The sequence below is a fragment of the Pristiophorus japonicus genome, chromosome 6 (assembly GCF_044704955.1).
Source record: "Pristiophorus japonicus isolate sPriJap1 chromosome 6, sPriJap1.hap1, whole genome shotgun sequence".
Lineage (NCBI taxonomy): Eukaryota > Metazoa > Chordata > Chondrichthyes > Pristiophoridae > Pristiophorus > Pristiophorus japonicus.
The window spans coordinates 232,676,272-232,702,113 of record NC_091982.1 but is presented as its reverse complement, the minus strand read 5'-3'; the positions used below and the strand labels follow the sequence as shown (position 1 = coordinate 232,702,113).

The 25,842-nt window shown below is 47.3% G+C and overlaps 1 protein-coding gene across 10 annotated transcripts in view; it reads left to right on the top strand.

Moving 5' to 3' along the window:
* cp (ceruloplasmin) overlaps window positions 1–25,842 on the top strand; it is a 266,551-nt gene that overhangs the window by 219,607 nt on the left and 21,102 nt on the right. For all 10 annotated transcript variants that reach the window (XM_070883703.1, XM_070883701.1, XM_070883708.1 and 7 more), the window contains 5 exons: window positions 2,926–3,146; window positions 6,932–7,082; window positions 9,314–9,526; window positions 23,409–23,613; window positions 24,206–24,345. In XM_070883703.1, coding sequence (XP_070739804.1) covers window positions 2,926–3,146; window positions 6,932–7,082; window positions 9,314–9,526; window positions 23,409–23,613; window positions 24,206–24,345 — 930 coding nt within the window. The remainder of the gene's footprint in view (window positions 1–2,925; window positions 3,147–6,931; window positions 7,083–9,313; window positions 9,527–23,408; window positions 23,614–24,205; window positions 24,346–25,842) is intronic.

The window sequence follows — 25,842 nt, the reverse complement described above, 5'->3', positions numbered from 1 at the left end:
TGTATAACTGATCAGAGCCACAGGAAAACAGGCAAGTGTGGTGTTTAAACCAACAAATGGAATAATGAGAAAGTACAGAAGTTAGAGATGAGGAAATCAAGTTCAAAACCTGGATCTGTGCCAAACGGAATAGACATGCAATTTTTCATGAGACTTTATAACATCTGAACTAAGGCCAGATCAAACCAGTTCAGTGTGAAATCATGGTATGGCTGCCTGTTTTGGGACACATTTTTACCCTGTAATTCCTAGAACTATATTCCCCCCTTCTGTTGGATTGGGAAGCATCGAGTTGGCAGGTCAGGATCAATCACCTGCGCAAAGATGCACCGCTGACCCTGGTCAATCCTCCGGCCTTGGGGTCATTGGAATGTTCCAGATGAGCTCTCATGGTCCTCCTCCGGAGAGTCCCACTAAAATAGCAGAGGAGTTTGGCTCCAGTAGGCCTTGTAGGGAAGGGTGAAAGCATCATCTCTCTGACCTGACATTTATACAGAGATTTGGGCTCATATTCTGGACCTGTGCAATCCAGTGCTCTGATAGTGATCGCACGCACAAAAAAATTCAGGGGGCTCCCTCCGCGGCCTTTGGTACACTGGATCCCTGGGACTAACTGGCACCCTTAGAGTACAGCGTGGTGTAAGGAAATGCGTTGGAGGATATATTCCCCTTATTTGCATTTACTTTCAATACCCCCATTGGTATACCATATGCTGTGAGATATAGAGAACAAGAGTTAGGGATGGGGTGAGGGGGTTGGGGGCGAGTGGGCACACAAAGCATTTGAAGATACAAGAGACCATATCCGTACATTTTCTGCCCCATTTTCCGTCTGAGGTCAGTGAAAAGACTGACAGAGATGAGAAAGAGGATGTGGAGGTTCATAGCTGTAGAAGCCTGTCTAAAGTAAATCGTAACGTCGTTTTAAAAATCCAGGCTTTTCTTCTTCTAGAACCTGGGAAATAAATGAATAGTCGATGTCCATATAAGGATATTATATTAAACTGGTTTGGTTGAGCACAGTTTGAAGGTCCAGTCAGTCTAGTGAGGGTACTAGATTGTACAGGGATCTGGAATGTCTTATTGCAGTCTAGACGTACGGCATTCAGTCAGGATTCTGTATTCTGAAACATTGTGATTCAACTACGTTATTTCTCCTCTTTGAGCTCTCTGTAGCCTTTAACACAGTTGACCATATCATCCACCTCCCAACATCTTACCCCATTGTCCACCTCAGTGGGAGTGCCCAAGGTTGGCTCCATTCTTACCGAGCAGATCATAACAAGAGCATCTCCAGCAATGGCTCTCCTCCCACCTTCGCATTGATGCTTCCAGAATCCCCGAGGATTTATCTTTGGCCCCCTCCTCTTCCTCATCTATATACTGCCCCATGGCAACACTAATCACAGATCTACATGCTTCCACATGTACGCTGACTACACCACACGGACTGCGGCGGTTCAAGGAGGTGGTTCACCACCACCTTCCCAAGGGCAATTAGGGATGGGCACTAAATGCCGGCCTTGCCAGCAACGCGAATGAATGAAAAAAAAAACACCCAGCTCTAACTCTGTCTCCACCAGCTCTCAGAATGCTTGTCAAATACCCACTTGTAGATAAGACACAATTTCTTCGAGTTAAACACTGGCAAGACTGAAACCACTGTCTTCAGTCCACCCCTAGGTTCTGTACCCTCGCCACCCGTTCCATCCCTCTCCTCGACCATTGTCTCAGGCTGAATCAGACTGTCCCCAAACTCGGCATCCTATTTAACCCTATACTCTCCATCATAATGACATCCACTTTCAGAACATCGCCCATAAGAACATAAGAAATAGGAGCAGGAGTAGGCCGTACGGCCCCTCGAGCCTGCTCCGCCATTCAATAAGATCATGGCTGATCCGATCATGGACTCAGCTCCACTTTCCTGCCCGCTCCCCATAACCCCTTATTCCCTTATCGGTTAAGAAACTGTCTATTTCTGTCTTAAATTTATTCAATGTCCCAGCTTCCACAGCTCTCTGAGGCAGAGAATTCCACAGATTTACAACCCTCTGAGAGAAGAAATTTCTCCTCATCCCAGTTTTAAATGGGCGGCCCCTTATTCTAAGATCGTGCCCTCTAGTTCTAGTCTCCCCCATCAGTGGAAACATCCTCTCTGTGCCTGCCTCAAACTATCTGCCGCTGAAACCCTCATCCATACCTTTGTCATCTCCAGACTTGACTATTCCAGAGCTCTGTTGGCTGCCTCTCATCTTCCGCCCTCAGCTCATACAAAACTCCGCTGCCCATATCCTATCCCGCTTACCTCTCACCTCTGTCCTTGCTGACCGAGATTGGCTCCCAGTCCCCTAACGCCTCCAATTTAAAATTCTAATGCTTGTCTTTAGATCCCTAACATGGCCTCACTCCATCCTGTGTCTGTAGCCTCCGTCAGCCCTACAACTCTTCCCCGAACTCTCTCTTCCTCTGCCTCTAGGTGTTTGTGTATTCCCCTGCCCCTTCAGCCCATATTGGTGTTTGTGCCTTCAACAGTCTAGTCCCCCAGGTCTGGAATTCTCTCCCTGAACACCCCCTCTGCCTCTCCACCTTTAAGTCCCTCCTTAAAACCCACTTCTTTGGACAAACTTTTGCTCATCCCACCTTGCTGACTTGGCATCCATTTCTGTTTGATTCGGCCTCAGTGAAGCACCTTGGGACTTTATTTCGACAATGAAGACACTACATAAATACAAGTTTTGTTATGGTTGCTGCTGAATACATTTTAAATGTCTGCCGATAAAATAATTAAGGACGTTACTCAAAAAAAATCATAGAATAGGACAGCACAGAAGGAGGCCACTCAGCCTATCATGTTTGCGCGGGCTCTTTCGAAGAATTTTGAAGTTAAATTTAATGGTTTTGAAATTAAAATGTATCCAACAGAATTTGTGGGCCCACCTGTTCGATCCCCTCATGTCAACCCTGGTTATACATTTATTTATGAATGGAATATTCCGGAGGATTTTGGCCCTGGCAGGAATGAGCCAGACTGTCTGACTTACCTCTATTACTCTACAGTGGACTCTATAAAGGATACTAGCTCTGGCCTGGTTGGGCCTCTTATTGTGTGCAAAAAGAACACCCTAAACTCTCAGGGGAAGCAGGTACATTAAGCTCATTGATTGATCACCCTCAGTTAATTGGGATTTAGCCCCAATACTGTTGAAGTGACACAACGAGGACTGAATCCATACAGATGAAATGTTTCATTCTTATTCCGCAACTGAGTCAATGTGATTTGTTACACATCTATCATGATTACCATTGCTACATTCCAAGATAATTCAATGTGTGCTGCTCTTTAAGGCATTTTACATAAGAAGATAAGCAATAGGAGCAGGAGTAGGCCATCTGGCTACTCGAGTCTGCTCCGCCATTCAATGAGATCATGGCTGATCGGATCCTGGCCTCAGCTCCACTTTCCTGCCCGCTCCCCATAACATAGAAACATAGAAACATAGAAAATAGGTGCAGGAGTAGGCCATTCGGCCCTTTGAGCCTGCACCACCATTCAATATGATCATGGCTGATCATGCAACTTCAGTACCCCATTCCTGTTTTCTCTCCATATCCCTTGATTTCTTTAGCCATAAGGGCCACATCTAACTCCCTTTTGAATATATCTAACGAACTGGCCTCAACAACTTTCTGTGGTAGAGAATTCCACAGGTTCACAATTCTCTGGGTGAAGAAGTTTCTCCTCATCTCAGTCTTAAATGGCTTACCCCTTATCCTTAGACTGTGACCCCTGGTTCTGGACTTCCCCAACATCGGGAACATTCTTCCTGCATCTAACCTGTCCAATCCCGTCAGAATTTTATATGTTTCTGTGAGATCCCATCTCGTTCTTCTAAATTCCAGTGAATACAGGCCCAATCGATCCAGTCTTTCTTCATATGTCAGTCCTGCCATCCCTGGAATCAGTCTGGTACACTCCCTCAATAGCAAGAACGTCCTTCCTCAGATTTGACTCTGCTACCATGGAACATTTTGACATGATAAGGTGCCACATAAATGCAAGCATTATCACCAATGGTGCATCAAGGGTTCTTTGGGATTGAGTTGGCACCAGGAAGGCATCCCTGGAAGTGAGAGATTGGAACTGAGTTGCAGGTCTTGCAGTACCCCAGGAAACTGCTGATAATTGACTAGCCAATTGGGCTAGAATCAGAAAAAACCTGGAAACACTCAGCGGGTGAGGCAGCATCTGTGGAGAGAGAAACAGAGTTAACGTTTCAGGTCGATGACCCTTCGTCAGAACTGGAAGAAGTTCGAGATGTAAAGGTTTTAAACAAGCGCAGGGGCAGGGAAAGGGGGGAAGGGAGGAAAGAACAAAAGGGAAGGTCTGTGAGAGGGTGGTGGGCAGGAGAGATTAGAGAGACAAAAGTGATCATGGCACAAGGCGAAAGGAGATGGTAATGGGGCAAGTAAAGAAACAAAAGATGAGTCTAGATTGGGTGTAAATGGGAATGGCAGAATCATCAACAGCTTGCATTGTGAAAAAATAGGGAGAGGGGTAATGGTCTGAAATTGTTGAACTCGATGTTGGGTCCAGAAGGATGTAAAGAGCCTAATCAAAAGATGAGGTGCTGTTCCTCGAGCTTACGTTGAGCTTCGTTGGAACAGTGCAAGAGGGTTCATTGATGAAACCTTCAGCGAGAGACCTGTCCATGGGAATAGAGTTCTTCCCAATTGGCTCCAGATAACTCGGTATGCCAATGCCCTAAAAACTCAACCCATCCAAACAAGCAGCAGGAATTTTACCAGTGCCAACTGCTGGTAAGCTCCATGGATTTAGCTGGATAAACTCCAGGCACATGGAAACCATTTTATTTGGAGTTCTCAATAGTTGAGTTTGGAGACTCCTCAGTGTGGTGACCAGTTTCTACATATCAGACAATTCCACTGACCGAAGAAAATTAAATGGATACGATTCACACTGATATAAAATCTGCATTGAGCACAAAAAGTCGGTGGCATCTCCAGGTTTGATAGTTACAAAAATGTATGTGCTGATGGCTTGACTTATATTTAATATATTAGTGTACAGAAAAGGAAGATTTGCCTATTTTTCCACATCTCTCAGGGACATCTCAAAGAGCTTCACATACAATGAATTACTTTGAAAGGCGGTGATTGCTGTTATGTGCAACAACGTGTTCGCCATTTTACACACAGCAAGATCCAACAAACGCCAATGGGGGCAGATGTAAAGCACGCCATAGTAGTGTACCTTTCAAATCATCGGGAGGATCCTAACTCCTGAAGTTGAAAGCAAACCTTGAAACCGTACCGCTATCTGGAGCAGTGCAGTTGGGAGACTGGCTTGCAATATCAGGAATGGAAGCCGAAACAGTTCATCTAAATTCTGTCACATAAATTGCGTGGTTTGTAAATATACAGCTGTGGCTCAGTGGGTAGCACCCTTCGCCTCTGAATCAGAAAGTTCTGGGACTTGAACACAAAAATCTAGGCCGACATTCCCAGTGCCGTGCTGAGGGAGAGCTGCACTGTCGGAGGTGCAGTGTTTTGGATGAAATACTAAACCGAAACCCTGTCTGCTCTCTCCACTGGTCATAAAAGATCCCATGCACTGTTTAGAAAAAGAGCAGGGAAGCTGTTCCTGGTGTCCTGGCCAATATTTATCCTTCAACCAACTTCACTAAATCAGGCCATTATCACATAACTGTTTGTGGGGTGTTGCTATAAGCAAATTGGCTGCAGCATTATCATAGTGACTAAACTCCAAAAAAAGTACTTCATTGGCTGTAAAGAACTTTTGGATGTCCCGAGGTAGTGAAAGACACTATATAAATGCAAGTCTTTTATTTTATATATACATCTTTAAAACATACCCAGATCTAAGGATTACCCCATGCCTTGTTTCACCTGTTAAGTCACTAGTCCTTCACGTGATATCTTGTCTTAAGGACATAAGAAATAGGAGCAGGAGTAGGCCATTTGGCCCCTCAAGCCTGCTCCGCCATTTAATAAGATCATGGCTGATCTGATCTTGGCCTCAACTCCACTTCCGTGCCCGCTCCCATAACCCTTCACTCCCTTATCGTTCAAAAATCTGTCTACCTCCACCTTAAATATATTTAATGACCCAGCCTCCACAGCTCTCCGAGGTAGAGAATTCCAAAGATTCACAACCCTCTGAGAGAAGAAATTCCTTCTCATTTCCGTTTTAAATGGTCGACCCCTTATTCTGAAACGATGCCCCCTAGTTCTAGATTCCCCCACAAGGGGAAATATCCTCTCTACCCTGTCAAGCCCCCTCAGAATCTTATAGGTTTCAATAAGATCACCTCTCATTCTTCTAAACTCCAATGAGTATAGGCCCAACCTGCTCAACCTTTCTTCATATGACAACCCCTTCATCTCAGGAATCGACTGTACGCAGTACTCCAGGTGTGGCCTTACCAATACCCTGTACAGTTGTAGCAGGACTTCTCTGCTTTTATACTCCATCCCCCTTGCAATAAAGGCCAACATTCCCTCTGCCTTCCTGATCACTTGCTGTAACTGCATACTAACGTTTTGTGTTTCATGCACAAGGACCCCCAGGTCCCGCTGTACCGCAGCACTTTGTAATCTCTCCCCATTTAAATAATAATTTAATATTTTTTTATTTTTCCTACCACAATGATGCAAGTGTGAATAGGAATCTCACTATTCAAAAACTTGAATTGATAAGATAGCATCTGTTGTGTGAGGCATCACTTTGTGCAAGTTTTTAAGCTGTGTAAGCCTTGTGTTAAGAATTCGCTGGAGAGTTGTGACTTTCAATACAGTGGAATTAATATATTATTCTTTAATTAAATGTTTTTCATTTTATTTCTCTGGCTTTAAATGTTATGTAATTTTTTCATTGACCCTGACACAGAAAAATGTGGACAAGGAATTCTATTTGCTGGCGACAGTGTTTGACGAGAATCTCAGTTGGTATTTAGACGACAATATCAAGATGTTTGCAACCAAGCCCAAAGCTGTAGATAAAGAGGATGAAGACTTCCAAGAGTCTAACAAAATGCACTGTAAGCCTTTGCTTCGTCCAACGGGTGCGATGGCATAGTGGTCATGTTACTGGGCTATTAATCCAGAGACCTGGTCTAAGGAGCCAGAGACACGACAGCTAGGAAATTTAATTTCAATTAAAATAAACCTGGAATAAAACGCAAGTATCGGTAATGATGACCTTAAAACTACCGGATTGTTGTAAAAACCCATCTGGTTCGCTATATGCCCTTCAGAGAAGGAAATCTGCCGGTCTGGCCTACATGTGACTCCAGACCCACAGCAATGTGGTTGACTCTTAGCTGTCCTCTGAACAGTATCAAACTGCTACAAGAAGTATACTCGTGTGATGTAGGAGTACCTTCATCACATGGACTGCAGCAGTTCAAGAAGGTGGCTCACCACCATCTTCTCAAGGGCAATTAGGGATGGGTAATAAATGCTGGTCTTGCTGACGACATCCAGATCCCCATGAACAAGGGGATTGAATATTTTACATTATGATTTAAAAATCAAAAATTCACGTGTGCAAAATAATGCTTAAAAATTGGTTACAGGTTTAGTGTTCTAGAATTCGTTTAAAGATTCATTCATTTATGAAATGAATTCATTTCATTATGTGCTGCTCATTATGGCTTGGTGCACAGTCTATTGGTGGTCAAACATGCAGTGCTTTGGAATGGCAGTATATAGATTTGATCCATGTATTGAATTGTTTATCTCAGTCATTCTGCCTGATTGGAGTCATAGGGGTGGAAATTCAGTACCGCCCATTTTGAGGCACTAATGGATCAAATTTGCGCCAGGAAATGGTTTGCGTCTGCAACCACAAAATTGATCAGCTGGGAGCGGAGGGCGCTAGGCCGGCTGAGCAACTGAAAATCCCTGATCTAAAGAGCCGGCCGTGGAACCGGCCTGGGGAAAAAAGAATTGGGGAAAAAAAACACCAAAAATATTGTCAATACATTACTGATGCCACATAAAGATGAATCGCAAAAAGGCACAGCTCAGACTGCTCGCTTTCCCAGGCGGTCCCACTAGGGGGCTCTACAGGTCCCCCAGAAAACGAATTTTGAGCCGGTGTTGCGACCAGGGGCATTGCACACCGGCTCGACTTCCCCGGGCGGTACTGCTCCGCGCCCCCGCAAAACCGGCACCGAATGTCCCGGTAGGACGCTGGAAGCTGGCCGCCCGCCTGGACATGATTTCCGTCGCCATTACTGCCCCTCCGGAGCGCGAACAGGGATGGCAACAGACTGAACTTCCACCCCATGGAATCATATAGCACCGGAGGCCATTCGGCCCATCGTGCCTGTGCCTGCTGTTTGATAGAGCTATCCAATGAGTCCCACTCCCTCTGCTCTTAACCCGTAGCCCTGAACATTTTTCCTTTTCAAGTGTATATCCAATTTCTTTTTGAAAGTTATTCTTGAATCTGCTTCCACCGCCCTTTCAGGCAGCACATTCCAGATCGTAACAACACTCTGCGTAAAAACAAATTCAATCTGGCACTTCCCCCCCTGGGAGGGTGATAAAATCAGAAAGCTCATTCTTGTATCCCTCGTAAATGGACTGTTGGAGGCAAGGCCAACTGTTCACCCTCTCAGATGGTGACTGGTGCATTCAACAGGAAAAAGGAGGAATCTGCGTCACATAACTTGATATAAGCGAATAAATAATGTTGCATTTTATTGTATAATGTGTAAGGAGCGGCGAGAGACTGTAGAGGAATGTGATCGGGACCCAGGGGAGGCGTGAGATCGCGGCCAGGGGCCCTAAGGCAGCACAGGCCAGCCCACACTGCGATATGTGTGCGCACTGGGCCCATGCAGCAGAGCTGGTCTCCAGTCGTCCTGGGTAACCCTTGCCACTGGACCAAGACCTAGCTCTGTCAAGCCTGTGTGGTGGCTGGTGTGCAACGGCCACCACACGTTAAAAAAATCCATGCACAGGCATCTTCCACTTTCAGGATATAGTTCAGAATCTGGAATATTAGGTCCTTCATTGAAACACCTGTAAACTCATCCCTTTTTTGGTGTGGAAGCAAGTTATCCTCGATACGAGGGACCGCCTGTGACCGTGTTACATTTGAAGTGAGGATTTGCCATCGGTTCAAACTCACGGAATAGATTCACTCTGAAGGTGAGGTTAAGATGTATGATGTGTAATGGGTTAGACATAAGAATGGTGTGAAAAATGTTCCCTTTTTTAAGGAAGCTTTCTCATTCTCCTCTTTGGAATATGATTTTAGCAATCAATGGATACATGTACGGGAATCAGCCGGGCCTGGTGATGGACAAGGGGAATAGAGTGTCCTGGCATCTGATTGGTCTCGGGTCAGAAGTCGATATACATGGGATTTACTTCCAGGGCAACACATTCCTCAACAAAGGAACCAGAAGGGACACAGCTAATCTGTTCCCACACATCTCACTCACAGCTATCATGGAGCCCGATAGTTCAGGTAGAGCGACATGTATTCAGAATATATATATTTGATTTGGTAGTTGGCACTGTTAATAAAGGTATATTTCCTGTTATGGTTGTAAAGGTCTAAGGCCTGGAAATTGGCCTCCTTAGCACCTCCCATTATCACCTCTGGGTGGCGATAACGGGGCGCTAACCGGTTTCCAACTGACGGCGATAACATCAGCGGGAGTTTTGCGGCCGCGGTAGAATGTTGTGCCCCGATCGCCTGCGCCTCGAGATTGTGACGTCATCGCTGTGCGCATCGCCCCCGATAACGCCCCGGACCGCAAATTACATTTCGCCCGCCGCAGCAACGCTGGGCGAAATCACCGACAGCTGCAGGAGGCGTTCAGTGGGAGACCGGGCACTTTGGGGGATGATGATTAAACACGAGATGGTCGAGGTAAGTGTAAAAATAATTTAACGTCTCTCTTGCAGGTTTTTGGCCGCTCTTCTTTGCCCACAATCGATCAGCCCGGCACTCAGCTTCAATATTAGCATCCTCGGCCAGGCCAACATCCCCAGCATTGAAGCACTGACCACACAAAATCAGCTCCGCTGCTCAGGCCACATTGTTCGCATGCCAGACACGAGACTCCAAAAGCAGGTGCTCTACTCGCAACTCCTTCACGGCAAAAGAGCCAAAGGTGGGCAGAGAAAATGTTACAAGGACCCCCTTAAAGCCTCTCTGATAAAGTGCAACAACCCCACTGACACCTGGGAGTCCCTGACCCAAGACCGCCCTAAGTGGGGGAAGTGCATCCGGGAGGGTACTGAGCACCTCGAGTCTCATCATAAGAACATATAAGAACATAAGAATTAGAAACAGGAGTAGGCCATCTAGCCCCTCGAGCCTGCTCCGCCATTCAACAAGATCATGGCTGATCTGGCCGTGGACTCAGTTCACTTACCCGCCCGCTCCCCGTAACCCTTAATTCCCCTATTGGTTAAAAATCTATCTATCTGTGATTGGAATACATTCAATGAGCTAGCCTCAACTGCTTCCTTGGGTAGAGAATTCCACAGATTCACAACCTTCTGGGAGAAGAAATTCCTTCTCAACTCGGTTTTAAATTGGCTCCTCCGTATTTTGAGGCTGTGCCCCCCTAGTTCTAGTCTCCCCGACCAGTGGAAACAATCTCTCTGCCTCTATCTTGTCTATCCCTTTCATTATTTTAAATGTTTCTATAAGATCACCCCTCATCCTTCTGAACTCCAACGAGTAAAGACCCAGTCTACTCAATCTATCATCATAAGGCAACCCCCTCATCTCCGGAATCAGCCTAGTGAATCGTCTCTGCACCCCCTCCAAAGCTAGTATATCCTTCCTTAAGTAAGGTGACCAAAACTGCACGCAGTACTCCAGGTGCGGCCTCACCAATACCCTATACAGTTGCAGCAGGACCTCCCTGCTTTTGTACTCCATCCCTCTCGCAATGAAGGCCAACATTCCATTCGCCTTCCTGATTACCTGCTGCACCTGCAAACTAACTTTTTGGGATTCATGCACAAGGACCCCCAGGTCCCTCTGCACCGCAGCATGTTGTAATTTCTCCCCATTCAAATAATATTCCCTTTCACTGTTTTTTTCTCCAAGGTGGATGACCTCACATTTTCCTACATTGTATTCCATCTGCTAAACCTTAGCCCATTCGCTTAACCTATCTAAATCTCTTTGCAGCCTCTCTGTGTCCTCTACATAACCCGCTTTCTCACTAATCTTTGTGTCATCTGCAAATTTTGTTACACTACACTCTGTCCCCTCTTCCAGGTCATCTATGTATATTGTAAACAGTTGTGGTCCCAGCACCGATCCCTGTGGCACACCACTAACCACCGATTTCCAATCCGAAACGGACCCATTTATCCCGACTCTCTGCTTTCTGTTCGCCAGCCAATTCTCTATCCATGCTAATACATTTCCTCTGACTCCGTGTACCTTTATCTTTTGCAGCAACTTTTTGTGTGGCACCTTATCGAATGCCTTTTGGAAATCTAAATACACCACATCCATCGGTACACCTCTATCCACCATGCTCGTTATATCCTCAAAGAATTCCAGTAAATTAGTTAAACATGATTTCCTTTTCATGAATCCATGTTGCGTCTGCTTGATTGCACTATTCCTATCTAGATGTCCCACTATTTCTTCCTTAATGATAGCTTCAAGCATTTTCCCCACTACAGATGTTAAACTAACCAGCCTATAGTTACCTGCCTTTTGTCTGCCTCCTTTTTTAAACAGAGGCATTACATTAGCTGCTTTCCAATCCACTGGTATCTCCCCAGAGTCCAGAGAATTTTGTGGGATTATAACGAATGCATCTGCTATAACTTCCGCCATCTCTTTTAATACCCTGGGATGCATTTCATCAGGACCAGGGAACTTGTCTACCTTGAGTCACATTAGCCTGTCGAGCACTACCCCCCTAGTGATAGTGATTATCTCAAGGTCCTCCCTTCCCACATTCCCGTGACCAGCAATTTTTGGCATGGTTTTTGTGTCTTCCACTGTGAAGATCGAAGCAAAATAATTGTTTTAGGTCTCAGCCATTTCCACATTTCCCATTATTAAATCCCCCTTCTCATCTTCTAAGGGACCAACATTTACTTTAGTCACTCTTTTCCGTTTTATATATTGGTAAAAGCTTTTACTATCTGTTTTAATGTTTTGCGCAAGTTTACTTTCGTAATCTATCTTTCCTTTCTTTATTGCTTTCTTAGTCATTCTTTGCTGTCGTTTAAAATGTTCCCAATCTTCTAGTTTCCCACTAACCTTGGCCACTTATACGCATTGGTTTTTAATTTGATACTCTCCTTTATTTCCTTGGTTATCCACAGCTGGTTATCCCTTCTCTTACCGCCGTTCTTTTTCACTGGAATATATTTTTGTTGAGCACTATGAAAGAGCTCCTTAAAAGTCCTCCACTGTTCCTCAATTGTGCCACCGTTTAGTCTGTGTTTCCAATCTACTTTAGCCAACTCTGCCCTCATCCCACTGTAGTCCCCTTCGTTTAAGTATAGTACGCTCGTTTGAGACACTACTTCCTCACCCTTTTCTGTATTACAAATTCAACCATACCTTGATCACTCATTCCGAGAGGATATTTTACTAGGAGATCGTTTATTATTCCTGTCTCATTACACAGGACCAGATCTAAGATAGCTTGCTCCCTCGTAGGTTCTGTAACATACTGTTCTAAGAAACAATCCCGTATGCATTCTATGAATTCCTCCTCCAGGCTACCCCGTGCGATTTGATTTGACCAATCGATAAGGAGGTTAAAATCCCCCATAATTACTGCCATTCCTTTTTCACATGCCTCCATTATTCCCTTGATTATTGCCCGCCCCACCATGAAGTTATTATTTGGGGGCCTATAAACTACGCCCACCAGTGACTTTTTCCCCTTACTATCTCTAATCTCCACCCACAATGATTCAACATTTTGTTCATTCGAGCCAATATCGTCTCTCACAACTGCCCTGATATCATCCTTTATTAACAGAGCTACCCCACTTCCTTTCCCTTCTTGTCTATCTTTCCGAATTGTCAGATACCCCTGTATTTTTAATTCCCAGTCTTGGCCACCCTGCAACCACGTTTCTGTAATGGCCACCAAATCATACCCATTTGTAATGATTTGTTCCATCCTCTCATTTACTTTATTTCGAATGCTGCGTGCGTTTAGGTAGAGTGTTTTAGTACTAGTTTTTAAACCATGATTTTTAGTTTTGACCCATCCTGCAGCCCCTTTATATTCATACATATTGTCCCTTCCTATCACCTTGTAGTTTACCCTTACCCCAGTGCTACTCTGCTCTGTTGCCTCCTGCCTTTTGCATTCTTTCTTGGGGTCCTGTTCATCTGAGCTCTCACCCACTCTAACTAGCTCAGAGCCCTCTCCTGGGTTCCGAATAATCCTTGTTTTGAGGCACCGAGCTTTCATGCTTACCTTTTTATTACACTTTGACCCTTTAGAATTTTGCTGTACAGTGGCCCTTTTTGTTTTTTGCCTTGATTTTCTCTGCCCTCCACTTTTACTCATCTCCTTTCTGTCTTTTGCTTCTGTCTCCATTTTGTTTCCCTCTGTCTCCCTGCATTGGTTCCCATCCCCCTGCCATATTAGTTTAACTCCTCCCCAACAGCACTAGCAAACACTCCCCCGAGGACATTGGTTCCAGTCCTGCCCAGGTGCAGACCATCCGGTTTGTACTGGTCCCACCTCCCCCAGAACCGGTTCCAATGCCCCAGGAATTTGAATCCCTCCCTGCTGCACCACTGCTCAAGCCACGTATTCATCTGCACTATCCTGCGATTCCTACTCTGACTAGTACGTGGCACTGGTAGCAATCCCGAGATTACTACTTTTGAGGTCCTACGTTTTAATTTAGCGTCTAGCTCCTTAAATTCGTCTCGTAGGACCTCATCCCTTTTTTTACCTATATCGTTGGTACCAATGTGCACCACGACAACTGGCTGTTCACCCTCCCTTTTCAGAATGTCCTGTACCCGCTCCGAGACATCCTTGACCCTTGCACCAGGGAGGCAACATACCATCCTGGAGTCTCGGTTGCGGCCGCAGAAACACCTATCTATTCCCCTTACAATTGAATCCTCTATCACTATCGCTCTCCCACTCTTTTTCCTGCTCTCCTGTGCAGCAGAGCCAGCCACGGTGCCATGAACTTGACTGCTGCTGCCCTCCCCTGATGAGTCATCCCCCTCAACAGTACTCAAAGCGTTTTGCAGGGGGATGACCACAGGGGATCCCTGCAATACCTTTCTTGCACTGCTCTTCCTGCTGGTCTTCCATTCCCTATCTGGTTGTGGACCCTTCACCTGCGGTAAGACCAACTCGCTACACGTGCTACTCACGTCATTCTCAGCATCGTGGATGCTCCAGAGTAAATCCACCCTCAGCTCCAATTCCGCAACGCAGACCGTCAGGAGTTGGAGGCGGATATACCTTCCGCACACGTAGTCGTCAGGGACACCAGAAGTGTCCCTGAGTTCCCACATGGTACAGGAGGAGCATATCACGTGACCGAGCTGTCCTGCCATGAATTAACCCTTAGATACACTTAAATTGGCAACAACAATGTTAAAGTTTACTCACTGATATAGATGAGAAAAAAGAAAAACTGCTCACCAATCACCAGCCAATCACTTACCCCCTTGGCTGTGACGTCACCTTTCTGTTTCTTTCTACTTCTTTTTTGCCTTCTCCCTGTAGCTCTACAAGCACGCCTCACCAACGGACTCACGCTGCTCCCGGCCTTTTATAGACTCACGCCTCAGCGACGCACCTCCCGACTGCTGAACTCGCGGCCTTTATAGGCCTCTCACCGACCCCGGACTCACGCCTCTCCACGCACCTCCGATGCTGCTCATCGCCGAGAGCATGCAGAAATCAAGCACAGGCAGCGGAAAGTGCGTGCGGCAAACCAGTCCCACCCTCCCCTTCCCTCAACGACTATCTGTTCCACCTGTGACAGGGACTGTGGCTCTCGTATTGGACTGTTCAGCCACCTAAGAACTCATTGTAAGAGTGGAAGCAAGTCTTCCTCGATTCCGAGGGACTGCCTATGATGATGACTCTGCTTCAGTGCATCGGGCTGATCGGGCAGGATCGCGGGCTGTCGCTGGGGAGAAGGCCCTCCTTTTCAGGGAGGGAAGGAGCTTTTCAGCGCGGCAGCACTGCTCCACTCACCGTTCCTGCCTGCTGGCGACTGAGCGCCAGGAAGGAAGCGGAGCGCCTGATTTAGCACTCCACTTCTTGTAGAGGGTGGTGTTTTGGTCAGGTTTCTCTGACTCCTTGGTGTTTTCGAGGCACCCCACACTCTGGATTCTAGACTGTGGACTGATTTGGGGGTTGTGAGAAACTGAGACAGAGTCAGTTGGGTAGGATGCAAAACTGGTTTTATTGTGTTCAAAAAGAGTAAAAAGGCACGTTTTTAATAATCACAGTAATCAGGTACAAATAGGGAGAAATGGCAACTCAAATGCTCTATATTTATGAAGAACACATAACACATATAACAGATTGAAAGAACGCAGTCCTCCCACCTCCCAAAATACTTATGCACTAAACCTGGAAGGGGAAAACACACAAGAACATCAACAGGTAGGAACAGTAAGAAAAACTCAACCTCCCAGACCCACTATCTAGCTAGGTTAGAACTCTGGGGTTTCAGGGACCATGCTCACCAATTCCCTCTTGACAGTTCCAACTCCGGGGTTCGCCTTCGTTGTCCCTTGGGTTCGCCTTAGGCCTTAGTTGTCCAGGTGCTGTAGTCTGTACCTCTTGGTAGCGTAGGACCAGCTTGTAGAGTGGAAAAATCTTCGGTTTTGTCGGGTTGGTTCCGGTTGACTGTTTGATTGATCGCAATGGTCCGGAACTTTCCGATAGTTGTTTTGAAAGGCTGTTTGCTGTCGTGGTGCTGTCCTTCTGGGTTTTGGAGATTCCTTTCGCTGATGTTTCGGGGTCCCACTTTTCGATGCTGGTGTTAAAACTTATGCCACGAGACTGCTACCTTACTAGTGTCTCTAGAAGCACGCCTAACTGCCAGAACAGGCCTTCAGTTATACTAAAACAGGCTTCCTTATCTTCGCGCCAAATCAGTTCTTGGGCTTTGTTTAAACTGTTCTGTCCATTGATTTTCAAATGTCTCCTTTGTCAGTGTTTTTGGTGGGCTAGTCAGCAGTAACTCGATTAGGGCATGATAATGTGCTATCACTGGTTTTGCATTGTTTTAGGATTGTCCAGTTTCCTGGCCTATAGTTGGGCCCATGATTTCCATAGTGGTTGATAGGGTAATTGGCTTCTTGCATATTTTCGATGAGTTCCGTAGTTTAGATAATGGCTTAGGGGGTGAATTGGTGCTGCGTAGTTCCCCCAGTCAGTCTGGGATCCTTAATACACGAATTTGCTTCACAGAGGTTAGCCCCACCTCCTGTATTCGGTAACTCTTTTTCGCAGCCAAAATGTTGTAGAATCTTAAAATTGATATGCTCCTTCCCACAGATGTTTAGGGGATCTCGGGTTTCTGTAATTTAGGTCCATTTTGAATTCTCTTTTCAAAAAGTCCAAACACTGGGGGGGTTCCATGTGGTTGGCCCCCTTTTGCCTTCTTCCATTTAAAACTTAGATCTCCACTTGAAAAATCCCAAACTCATTTTTAACAGTCCAAGAGGAGCTTTTCTTTAATTTTCAGGGAGAGGGACATCTATGGGAATTTTTGGGAACCCTTCATTCCTTCTTGGAGTGCTACTCCTGAATTTCTTTTAAGTAGAAAAAGATTATTGCCTGCTGCTAATTTTTTCAACTTTAAAAAGTTAGCGCCTCAAACGGGGTGCCCCCGAATTTCTCTTCCTAATCTCTTCCTAAAGCAGAGAAAATTCCAAGTTTGTCGATGAACCTGGATGGCTAGCTCACTCTCACAACCTTTCTTGTCTCTGTCTACCTTACTGAGACTGCTAGGAACATCTTTTCTCTTCTCTCATTCCCAGCTTCGATTATAGTTTCTTGCATGCTCCTCCTCTGTACACTGTGACTCACTCAAACTTGTTCTTTTTCAGGATTTCAAAGCTGTCAAACTCATTAATTCCCACCCGCTCCCCTTTTTTCCTACAATTTACAGTTTAAAAATAATAATTTCCTTCCTTCTCTCTTTTGGCCTGTTTTCCTCCACTCCACTTCTCTCCTGAAGTCTTTGACTTCTTGCCGGGGGCATGTGGTTCTATGAGCGCTGGACCCCATCTGGTACCTGGGAATAGTGGCTGTTAGTCTTGAGTCAGCCTTGATTCCACAATGAGGCATCAAGCTGACCCTGATCCTGACCTTGCTCGGCAGCCTTACACAAACCAGTCTAGCAGAGTTATCAAACTCAAGTTCAAGGTCACTTAATCACTACTGATGATTTACTGGGCCTTCTCCCCTTCGCTGTTCAATCTTTGTGATAAGGTGCATAACGGCACCCTGTACTTGCAACTCATTTTCCCAATTTCTAAGTTTGTAATTCAACCAACTGCTTCTGGCAGTGATATGCACCTCAAGAACGCAGCACAACTGGGCCATGGTCTCCAATACTGAACTATTGGCCCGGAAATCCCGGCCTGCCCGGATCTGTACGGAGTGTGTATGGGGTGTGTACACGGCGTGTACAGGGTGTGTACGGCGTGTGTACGGAGCGTGTACGGGGTGTGTACGGGGTGTGTGTACAGAGTGTGTACGGAGTGTGTATGGAGCGTGTATGGAGTGTGTATGGGGTGTGTACGGAGTGTGTACGGGGCGTGTACGGGGTGTGTGCGGGGTGTGTACGGAGTGTGTACGGGGTGTGTGCGGGGTGTGTACGGCGTGTGTACGGGGTGTGTACTGAGTCTGTACGGGGTGTGTATGGGGTGTGTACGGAGTGTGTACGGGATGTGTACGGGGTGTGTACGGAGTGTGTGCGGGGTGTGTACGGGGTGTGTGCGGGGTGTGTGCGGGGTGTTTACGGGGTGTGTACGGGGTGTATACGGGGTGTGTGCGGGGTGTGTACTGAGTCTCTACGGGGTGTGTACGGAGTGTGTATGGGGTGTGTGCGGGGTGTTTACGGCGTGTGTACGGTGTGTGTACTGAGTCTGTACGGGATGTGTATGGAGCATGTACGGGACGTGTACGGGGTGTGTACGGCATGTGTATGGGGTGTGTACGGGGCATGTACGGAGCATGTACAGGGTGTGTACAGAGTGTGTACGGGGTGTGTACTGCGTGTGTACGGGATGTGTACTGAGTCTGTACGGGGTGTGTACGGGTTGTGTACAGGGTGTGTACGGAGTGTGTACAGAGTGTGTGTGGGATGTGTACGGGGTGTGTACGGAGTGTGTGTATGGAGTGTGTACAGGGTGTGTGCGGGGTGTGTACGGAGTTTGTGCGGGGTGTGTACGGAGTGTGTGTGGGGTGTGTACGGAGTGTGTACGGGGTGTGTGTATGGAGTGTGTACGGGGTGTGTGCGGGGTGTGTGTGGGGTGTGTACGGAGTGTGTGTACAGAGTGTGTACGGGGTGTGTGCGGGGTGTGTACGGAGTGTGTGTGGGGTGTGTACGGGGTGTGTGTGGGGGGTGTACGGGGTGTGTATGGAGTGTGTGTACAGAGTGTGTACGGAGTGTGTACGGAGTGTGTACGGGGTGTGTGTGGGGTGTGTACGGGGTGTGTACGGAGTGTGTGTACAGAGTGTGTACGGGGTGTGTGCGGGGTGTGTGTACAGAGTGTGTACGGAGTGTGTACGGGGTGTGTACGGAGTGTGTGTGGGGTGTGTACGGGGTGTGTACGGAGTGTGTGTACGGAGTGTGTGTACGGAGTGTGTACGGAGTATATACGGGGTGTGTACGGAGTGTGTGTGGGGTGTGTACGGGGTATGTACGGAGTGTGTGTACGGAGTGTGTGCGGGGTGTGTACGGGGTGTGTGTGGGGTGTGTACGGGGTGTGTATGGAGTGTGTGTACAGAGTGTGTATGGAGTGTGTACGGGGTGTGTGTGGGGTGTGTACGGGGTGTGTACAGAGTGTGTGTACAGGGTGTGTGCGGGGTGTGTACGGGGTGTGTGTACAGAGTGTGTACGGGGTGTGTACGGAGTGTGTGTGGGGTGTGGACGGGGTGTGTACGGAGTGTGTGGACAGAGTGTGTACTGGGTGTGTGCGGGGTGTGTACGGGGTGTGTGTGGGGTGTGTACGGGGTGTGTATGGAGTGTGTGTACAGAGTATGTACGGAGTGTGTACGGGGTGTGTACGGGGTGTGTGGGGTGTGTGTACAGAGTGTGTACAGGGTGTGTGCGGGGTGTGTACGGAGTTTGTGTGGGGTGTGTATGGGGTGTGTACGGAGTGTGTGTACGGAGTGTGTACGGGGTGTGTACGGGGTGTGTACGGAGTGTGTGTATGGGGTGTGTACGGAGTGTGTACGGGGTGTGTACGGAGTGTGTGTGGGGTGTGTACGGGGTGTGTACGGAGTGTGTGTATGGAGTGTGTACGGGGTGTGTGCGGGGTGTGTACGGGGTGTGTGTGGGGTGTGTACGGAGTGTGTGTACAGAGTGTGTACGGGGTGTGTGCGGGGTGTGTACGGAGTGTGTGTGGGTTGTGTACGGGGTATGTACGGGGTGTGTATGGAGTGTGTGTACAGAGTGTGTACGGAGTGTGTACGGGGTGTGTGTGGGGTGTGTACGGGGTGTGTACGGAGTGTGTGTACAGAGTGTGTACGGGGTGTGTGCGGGGTGTGTGTACAGAGTGTGTATAGTGTGTGTATGGAGTGTGTACGGGGTGTGTGTGGGGTGTGTACGGGGTGTGTACGGAGTGTGTGTACAGGGTGTGTACGGGGTGTGTGCGGGGTGTGTACGGGGTGTGTGTACAGGGTGTGTACGGGGTGTGTACGGAGTGTGTGTGGGGTGTGGACGGGGTGTGTACGGAGTGTGTGGACAGAGTGTGTACGGGGTGTGTGTGGGGTGTGTACGGGGTGTGTATGGAGTGTGTGTACGGAGTGTGTGCGGGGTGTGTACGGGGTGTGTGTGGGGTGTGTACGGGGTGTGTATGGAGTGTGTGTACAGAGTGTGTACGGGGTGTGTGTGGGGTGTGTACGGGGTGAGTACGGAGTGTATGTACAGAGTGTGTACGGGGTGTGTGCGGGGTGTGTACGGGGTGTGTGTACAGAGTGTGTACGGAGTGTGTACGGGGTGTGTACGGAGTGTGTGTGGGGTGTGTACGGAGTGTGTACGGAGTGTGTGTACGGAGTGTGTACGGAGTATATACGGGGTGTGTACGGAGTGTGTGTGGGGTGTGTACGGGGTGTGTACGGAGTGTGTGTACGGAGTGTGTGCGGGGTGTGTACGGGGTGTGTGTGGGGTGTGTACGGGGTGTGTATGGAGTGTGTGTACAGAGTGTGTACGGAATGTGTACGGGGTGTGTGTGGGGTGTGTACGGGGTGTGTACGGAGTGTGTGTACAGGGTGTGTACGGGGTGTGTACGGAGTATATACGGGGTGTGTACGGAGTGTGTGTGGGGTGTGTACGGGGTGTGTACGGAGTGTGTGCACGGAGTGTGTACGGGGTGTGTACGGAGTGTGTGTACAGAGTGTGTACGGGGTGTGTGCGGGGTGTGTACGGAGTGTGTACATTGTGTGTACGGGCTGTGTACGGGGTGTGTACGGGGTGTGTATAGAGTGTGTACGGGGTGTGTACGGGGTGTGTACTGACCCGGGAAGGCATCACAAAAGCTGGTTTTCGGCGCACAATGCGCATGCGCTGAAACCCGGCTTTTCCGATCTGTCAAGCTCCGGCTTCACAGAGCTTCCGTATCCCCACAATCAGGACATTCGCGTGGGCAAGATTGCGATATTTACCCATATCTTGCCCAGCGCTGATCCTGAAAACTCTTAACAGAGAAACATAGAAAATAGGTGCAGAAGTAGACCATTCGGCCCTTCTAGCCTGCACCACCATTCAATGAGTTCATGGCTGAACATGCAACTTCAGTACCCCATTCCTGCTTTCTCGCCATACCCCTTGATCCCCCTAGTAGTAAGGACTACATCTAACTCCTTTTTGAATATATTTAGTGAATTGGCCTCAACAACTTTCTGTGGTAGAGAATTCCACAGGTTCACCACTCTCTGGGTGAAGAAGTTTCTCCTCATCTCGGATCCACTTCCTCCACTTTGGGCGGCCTTTGGCCAGGGACTCCCAGGTGTCGGTGGGGATGTTGCACTTTATCAGGGAGGCTTTGAGGGTGCCCTTGTAACATTTCCGCTGCCCACCTTTGGCTCGTTTGCCATGAAGGAGCCCCGAGTAGAGCGCTTGCTTTGGGAGTCTCGTGTCTTGCATGCGAACTATGTGGCCTGCCCAGCGGAGCTGATCAAGTGTGGTCAGTGCTTCAATGCTGGAGATGTTGGCCTGGTCGAGGACGCTGATGTTGGTGCGTCTGTCCTCCCAGCGGATTTGTAGGATCTTGCGGACCATTGTTGGTGATATATCTTCAGCGGCTTGAGGTGTCTACTGTACATGGTCCATGTCTCTGAGCCACACAAGAGGGTGGGTATTACTACAGCTCTGTAGACCATGAGCTTGATGATAGATTTGAGGGCCTGGTCTTCGAACACTCTTTTTCTCAGGCAGCTGAAGGCTGCACTGGCGCACTGGAGGCGGTGTTGAATCTCCTCATCAATGTCTACTTTTGTTGATAAGAGGCTCCCGAGGTATGGGAAGTGGTCCAAGTTGTCGAGGGCCATGCCTGAGATCTTGATGACTGGGGGGGCAGTGCTGTGCGGCGAGGACAGGCTGGTGGAGGACCTTTGTCTTATGGATGTTTAGCGTAAGGACCATACTTTCATATGCCTCAGTAAATACGTTGACTCTAATTCTGGCCTCCTGAGCATCCCTGATTATAATCGCTCAACCATTGGTGGCCGTGCCTTCTGTTGCCTAGACCCCAAGCTCTGGAACTCCCTCCCTAAACCTCCCCACTTCTCTACCTCTCTTTCCTCCTTTTAGACACTCCTTAAAACCCACCAAACCTTTGGTCATCTGCCCTAATTTCTCCTTACGTGGTTCGTTGTCAATTTTTTTTGCCTTATAACACTCCTGTGAAGCACCTTGGAACATTTTACTATGTTAAAGGGGCTATATAAATACACGTTGGTGTTGCTGTCTTCTCTCTGTCTTTCTCTTCTGCTTCTTTCTCTTTTGTTTTTCGTCAGTATGTTTCTTTTCTTGTCCTCTTCTGCTTCTGTTTGCTCTCTTGCTTTTCTCTGGGCGGTGATGGGTGCACGGTGGTGAAAGATGTTGCTGAAAGTTGTCGGTCACGTTTTCCAGTTGTGGGTGCAGGGAAAGCTCGGTTGGTAGGCCGCAAGAGCGTCCTTCACATCCACTCTCGCTTTATCCTGCTCTAGAATTCCTTGCTCTAGAATTCCGTCACCTCCCATGCTGCTTTCCCCTCCTAGCAGCCCCTCCTGATAACTCCCCGCCTTAATCTTGTTCATCCTCAGCCCCGCTTTCCTTCATACTCTGTCCTCACTAACCCTTCTCTTTCTTGTTGTTATCATCGGTTTTACACCACTGCCCAAAGTCAAAATCACCCGTCGTCAGTGATGGCTGCGTGGTATGGACTCCCAGATAGACTGGTAGAGGCAATCACTTAAGAAACAATTGGTTGCTGCAATTGGGGGACTTTATGATCGATGCATGTCAGTGGAAGTTCTGATCAAACTTTATAAGGTCCCGATCAGATCATGCCTTGGGTACTGTGTCCTATTTTCTTTCTTCTTACGCAGTCCCTCGGAGTCGAGGATGACTTGCTTCCACACTAATACGAGTTCTCAGGTGACTGATGAGACCAATGCGCAGGTGGGGCACAGGTGGTTGGAGGGATGGGTGAGGTGCTTGGGTTGCTATATGCTCCTTCCGCTGTTTGCACTTGGTTTCTGTCTGCTCCCGGCGAAGAGATTCAAGATGTTTGGTGCCTTCCCGGATGCTTCTCCTCCATTTTGAGCGGTCTTGGGCCAGGCATTCCCAGGTGTCGATGGGGATGTTGTACTTTTTCAAGGAGGCTTTGAGGGTGTCCTTGAAGCATCTCCTCTGCCCATCTGGCCGTGTCGGAGCTTGGAGTGGAGCGCTTGTTTTGGGAGTCCAGTATCGGGCATGTGGACGATGTGGCCTATCCATCAGAGCTGATTGAACATGGTCAATGCTTCAATGCTGGGGATGTTGGCCTGAGCGAGAACACTGACATTAGTGCGCTATCCTGCCAATGTATTTGCAGGAACTTGCGGAGGCAGCATCGGTCCTGTTTTATTACATCTTTAAAGCAGCCTCTCAATGATTTGATCCACAGTTTGTTGCCTTGTTTTGTGCAGGAAAATTTGAAGTAGCCTGCAAGACCACAGATCACTACGCTGGAGGGATGAAGCAGTTTTACACCGTGAATAAATGCTCCATCTTTCATTTCCTTGATATTTTTTACCATGTCAAAACATACTACATTGCAGCTGTTGAAATTGAATGGGATTATTCACCTTCAAGGGCATGGGAACTGGAAAGACACAGACTTCATAAAGATAGGTAACGCCTAACCAATCAATAAATAAATGGAATGCAAGCCACTTAAGCGAGATGTGGTTAAGTCTGCTACTTAGGAATGATCCGCTGGAAGGCCATTTTCTGCAATAATTTCCTATGGACTGTGCAAGGTGCATGGACTTCCACTGAGGTGGTCTTTTAAACAACTCCAATTATATTTAAAATAAAAACAGAAAATTATGGAAACACTGGTCAGGTCAGGGAGCCTCTGTGGCGAGAGAAACAAGTTAACGTTTCAGATCGATGACCATTATATTTGCTTTACTTTATAATTTCCTATATTTAAGAAGATTTACCAGAATGATGCTGGTGATGAAGGACTTCAGTTATGTTGAGAAGCTGGAATTGTTCTCCTTAGAGCCGTGATGGTTCAGAGAATATTTAATAGTGGTGTGCAAAATGATGAAGGGATTTGATAGAGTCGATAGGGTGAAACTGTTTCCATTGGCAGGAGGGAGGGTAACCAGAGGACGCTACTTATCCCAGAATTAGACCCAATGCTACCAAGGTTCTAACACTTGGAGTACATTATTCACTTTTATTAATATGGGTATTTTTGTACTTTTCATTTTAGTCCTGGAGAGCCTTACGTAGTCCAAGGGAACCTGACTATTGGTTCTAAGTACAAGAAGGTAGTGTATCGGGAATATACCGATATGACATTTACTAAACAGAAGGCGAGAACTGCAAAAGAAAAGCATCTGGAAATTCAAGGTATTCTGCATGTTTACTTAATAAATGTTGGTGTTGTGTCATTGCTAATTTATTATACTCTACCAAGTGTCATATTGATACTTACATTTATCTCATTGCAATGTTTCAAGTGCCGTGATTGGTGTTCTGTAGATAAGGAGAGACTAGATCAACTGGGCCTTTATTCACTGGAGTTTAGAAGGATGAGAGAGGATCTCATAGAAACATATAAGATTCTGACGGGACTGGACAGGTTGGATGCAGGAAGAATGTTCCTGATGTTGGGGAAGTCCAGAACCATAGAAACATAGAAACATAGAAACATAGAAAATAGGTGCAGGAATAGGCCATTCAGCCCTTCTAGCCTGCACCGCCATTCAATGAGTTCATGGCTGAACATGCAACTTCAGTATCCCCTTCCTGCTTTCTCGCCATACCCCTTGATCCCCCAAGTAGTAAGGACTTCATCTAACTCCCTTTTGAACATATTTAGTGAATTGGCCTCAACTACTTTCTGTGGTAGAGAATTCTACAGGTTCACCACTCTCTGGGTGAAGAAGTTTCTCCTCATCTCGGTCCTAAATGGCTTACCCCTTATCCTTAGACTGTGACCCCTGGTTCTGGACTTCCCCAACATTGGGAACATTCTTCCTGCATCTAATCTGTCTAAACCCATCAGAATTTTAAACGTTTCTATGAGGTCCCCTCTCATTCTTCTGAACTCCAGTGAATACACGCCCAGTTGATCCAGTCTTTCTTGATAGGTCAGTCCCACCATCCCGGGAATCAGTCTGGTGAATCTTCGCTGCACTCCCTCAATAGCAAGAATGTCCTTCCTCAAGTTAGGAGACCAAAACTGTACACAATACTCCAGGTGTGGTCTCACCAAGGCTCTGTACAACTGTAGCAACACCTCCCTGCCCCTGTACTCAAATTCCCTCGCTATGAAGGCCAACATGCCATTTGCTTTCTTAACCGCCTGCTGTACCTGCATGCCAACCTTCAATGACTGATGTACCATGACACCCAGGTCTCGTTGCACCTCCCCTTTTCCTAATCTGTCACCATTCAGATAATAGTCTGTCTCTCTGTTTTTACCACCAAAGTGGATAACCTTACATTTATCCACATTATACTTCATCTGCCATGCATTTGCCCACTCAACTAACCTATCCAAGTCACTCTGCAGCCTCATAGCATCCTCCTCGCAGCTCACACTGCCACCCAACTTAGTGTCGTCATCAAATTTGGAGATACTACATTTAATCCCCTCGTCTAAATCATTAATGTACAATGTAAACAGCTGGGGCCCCAGCACAGAATCTTGCGGTACCCCACTAGTCACTGCCTGCCATTCTGAAAAGTACCCATTTACTCCGACTCTTTGCTTCCTGTCTGACAACCAGTTCTCAATCCACGTCAGCACACTACCCCCAATCCCATGTGCTTTAACTTTGCACATTAATCTCTTGTGTGGGACCTTGTCGAAAGCCTTCTGAAAGTCCAAATATACCACAT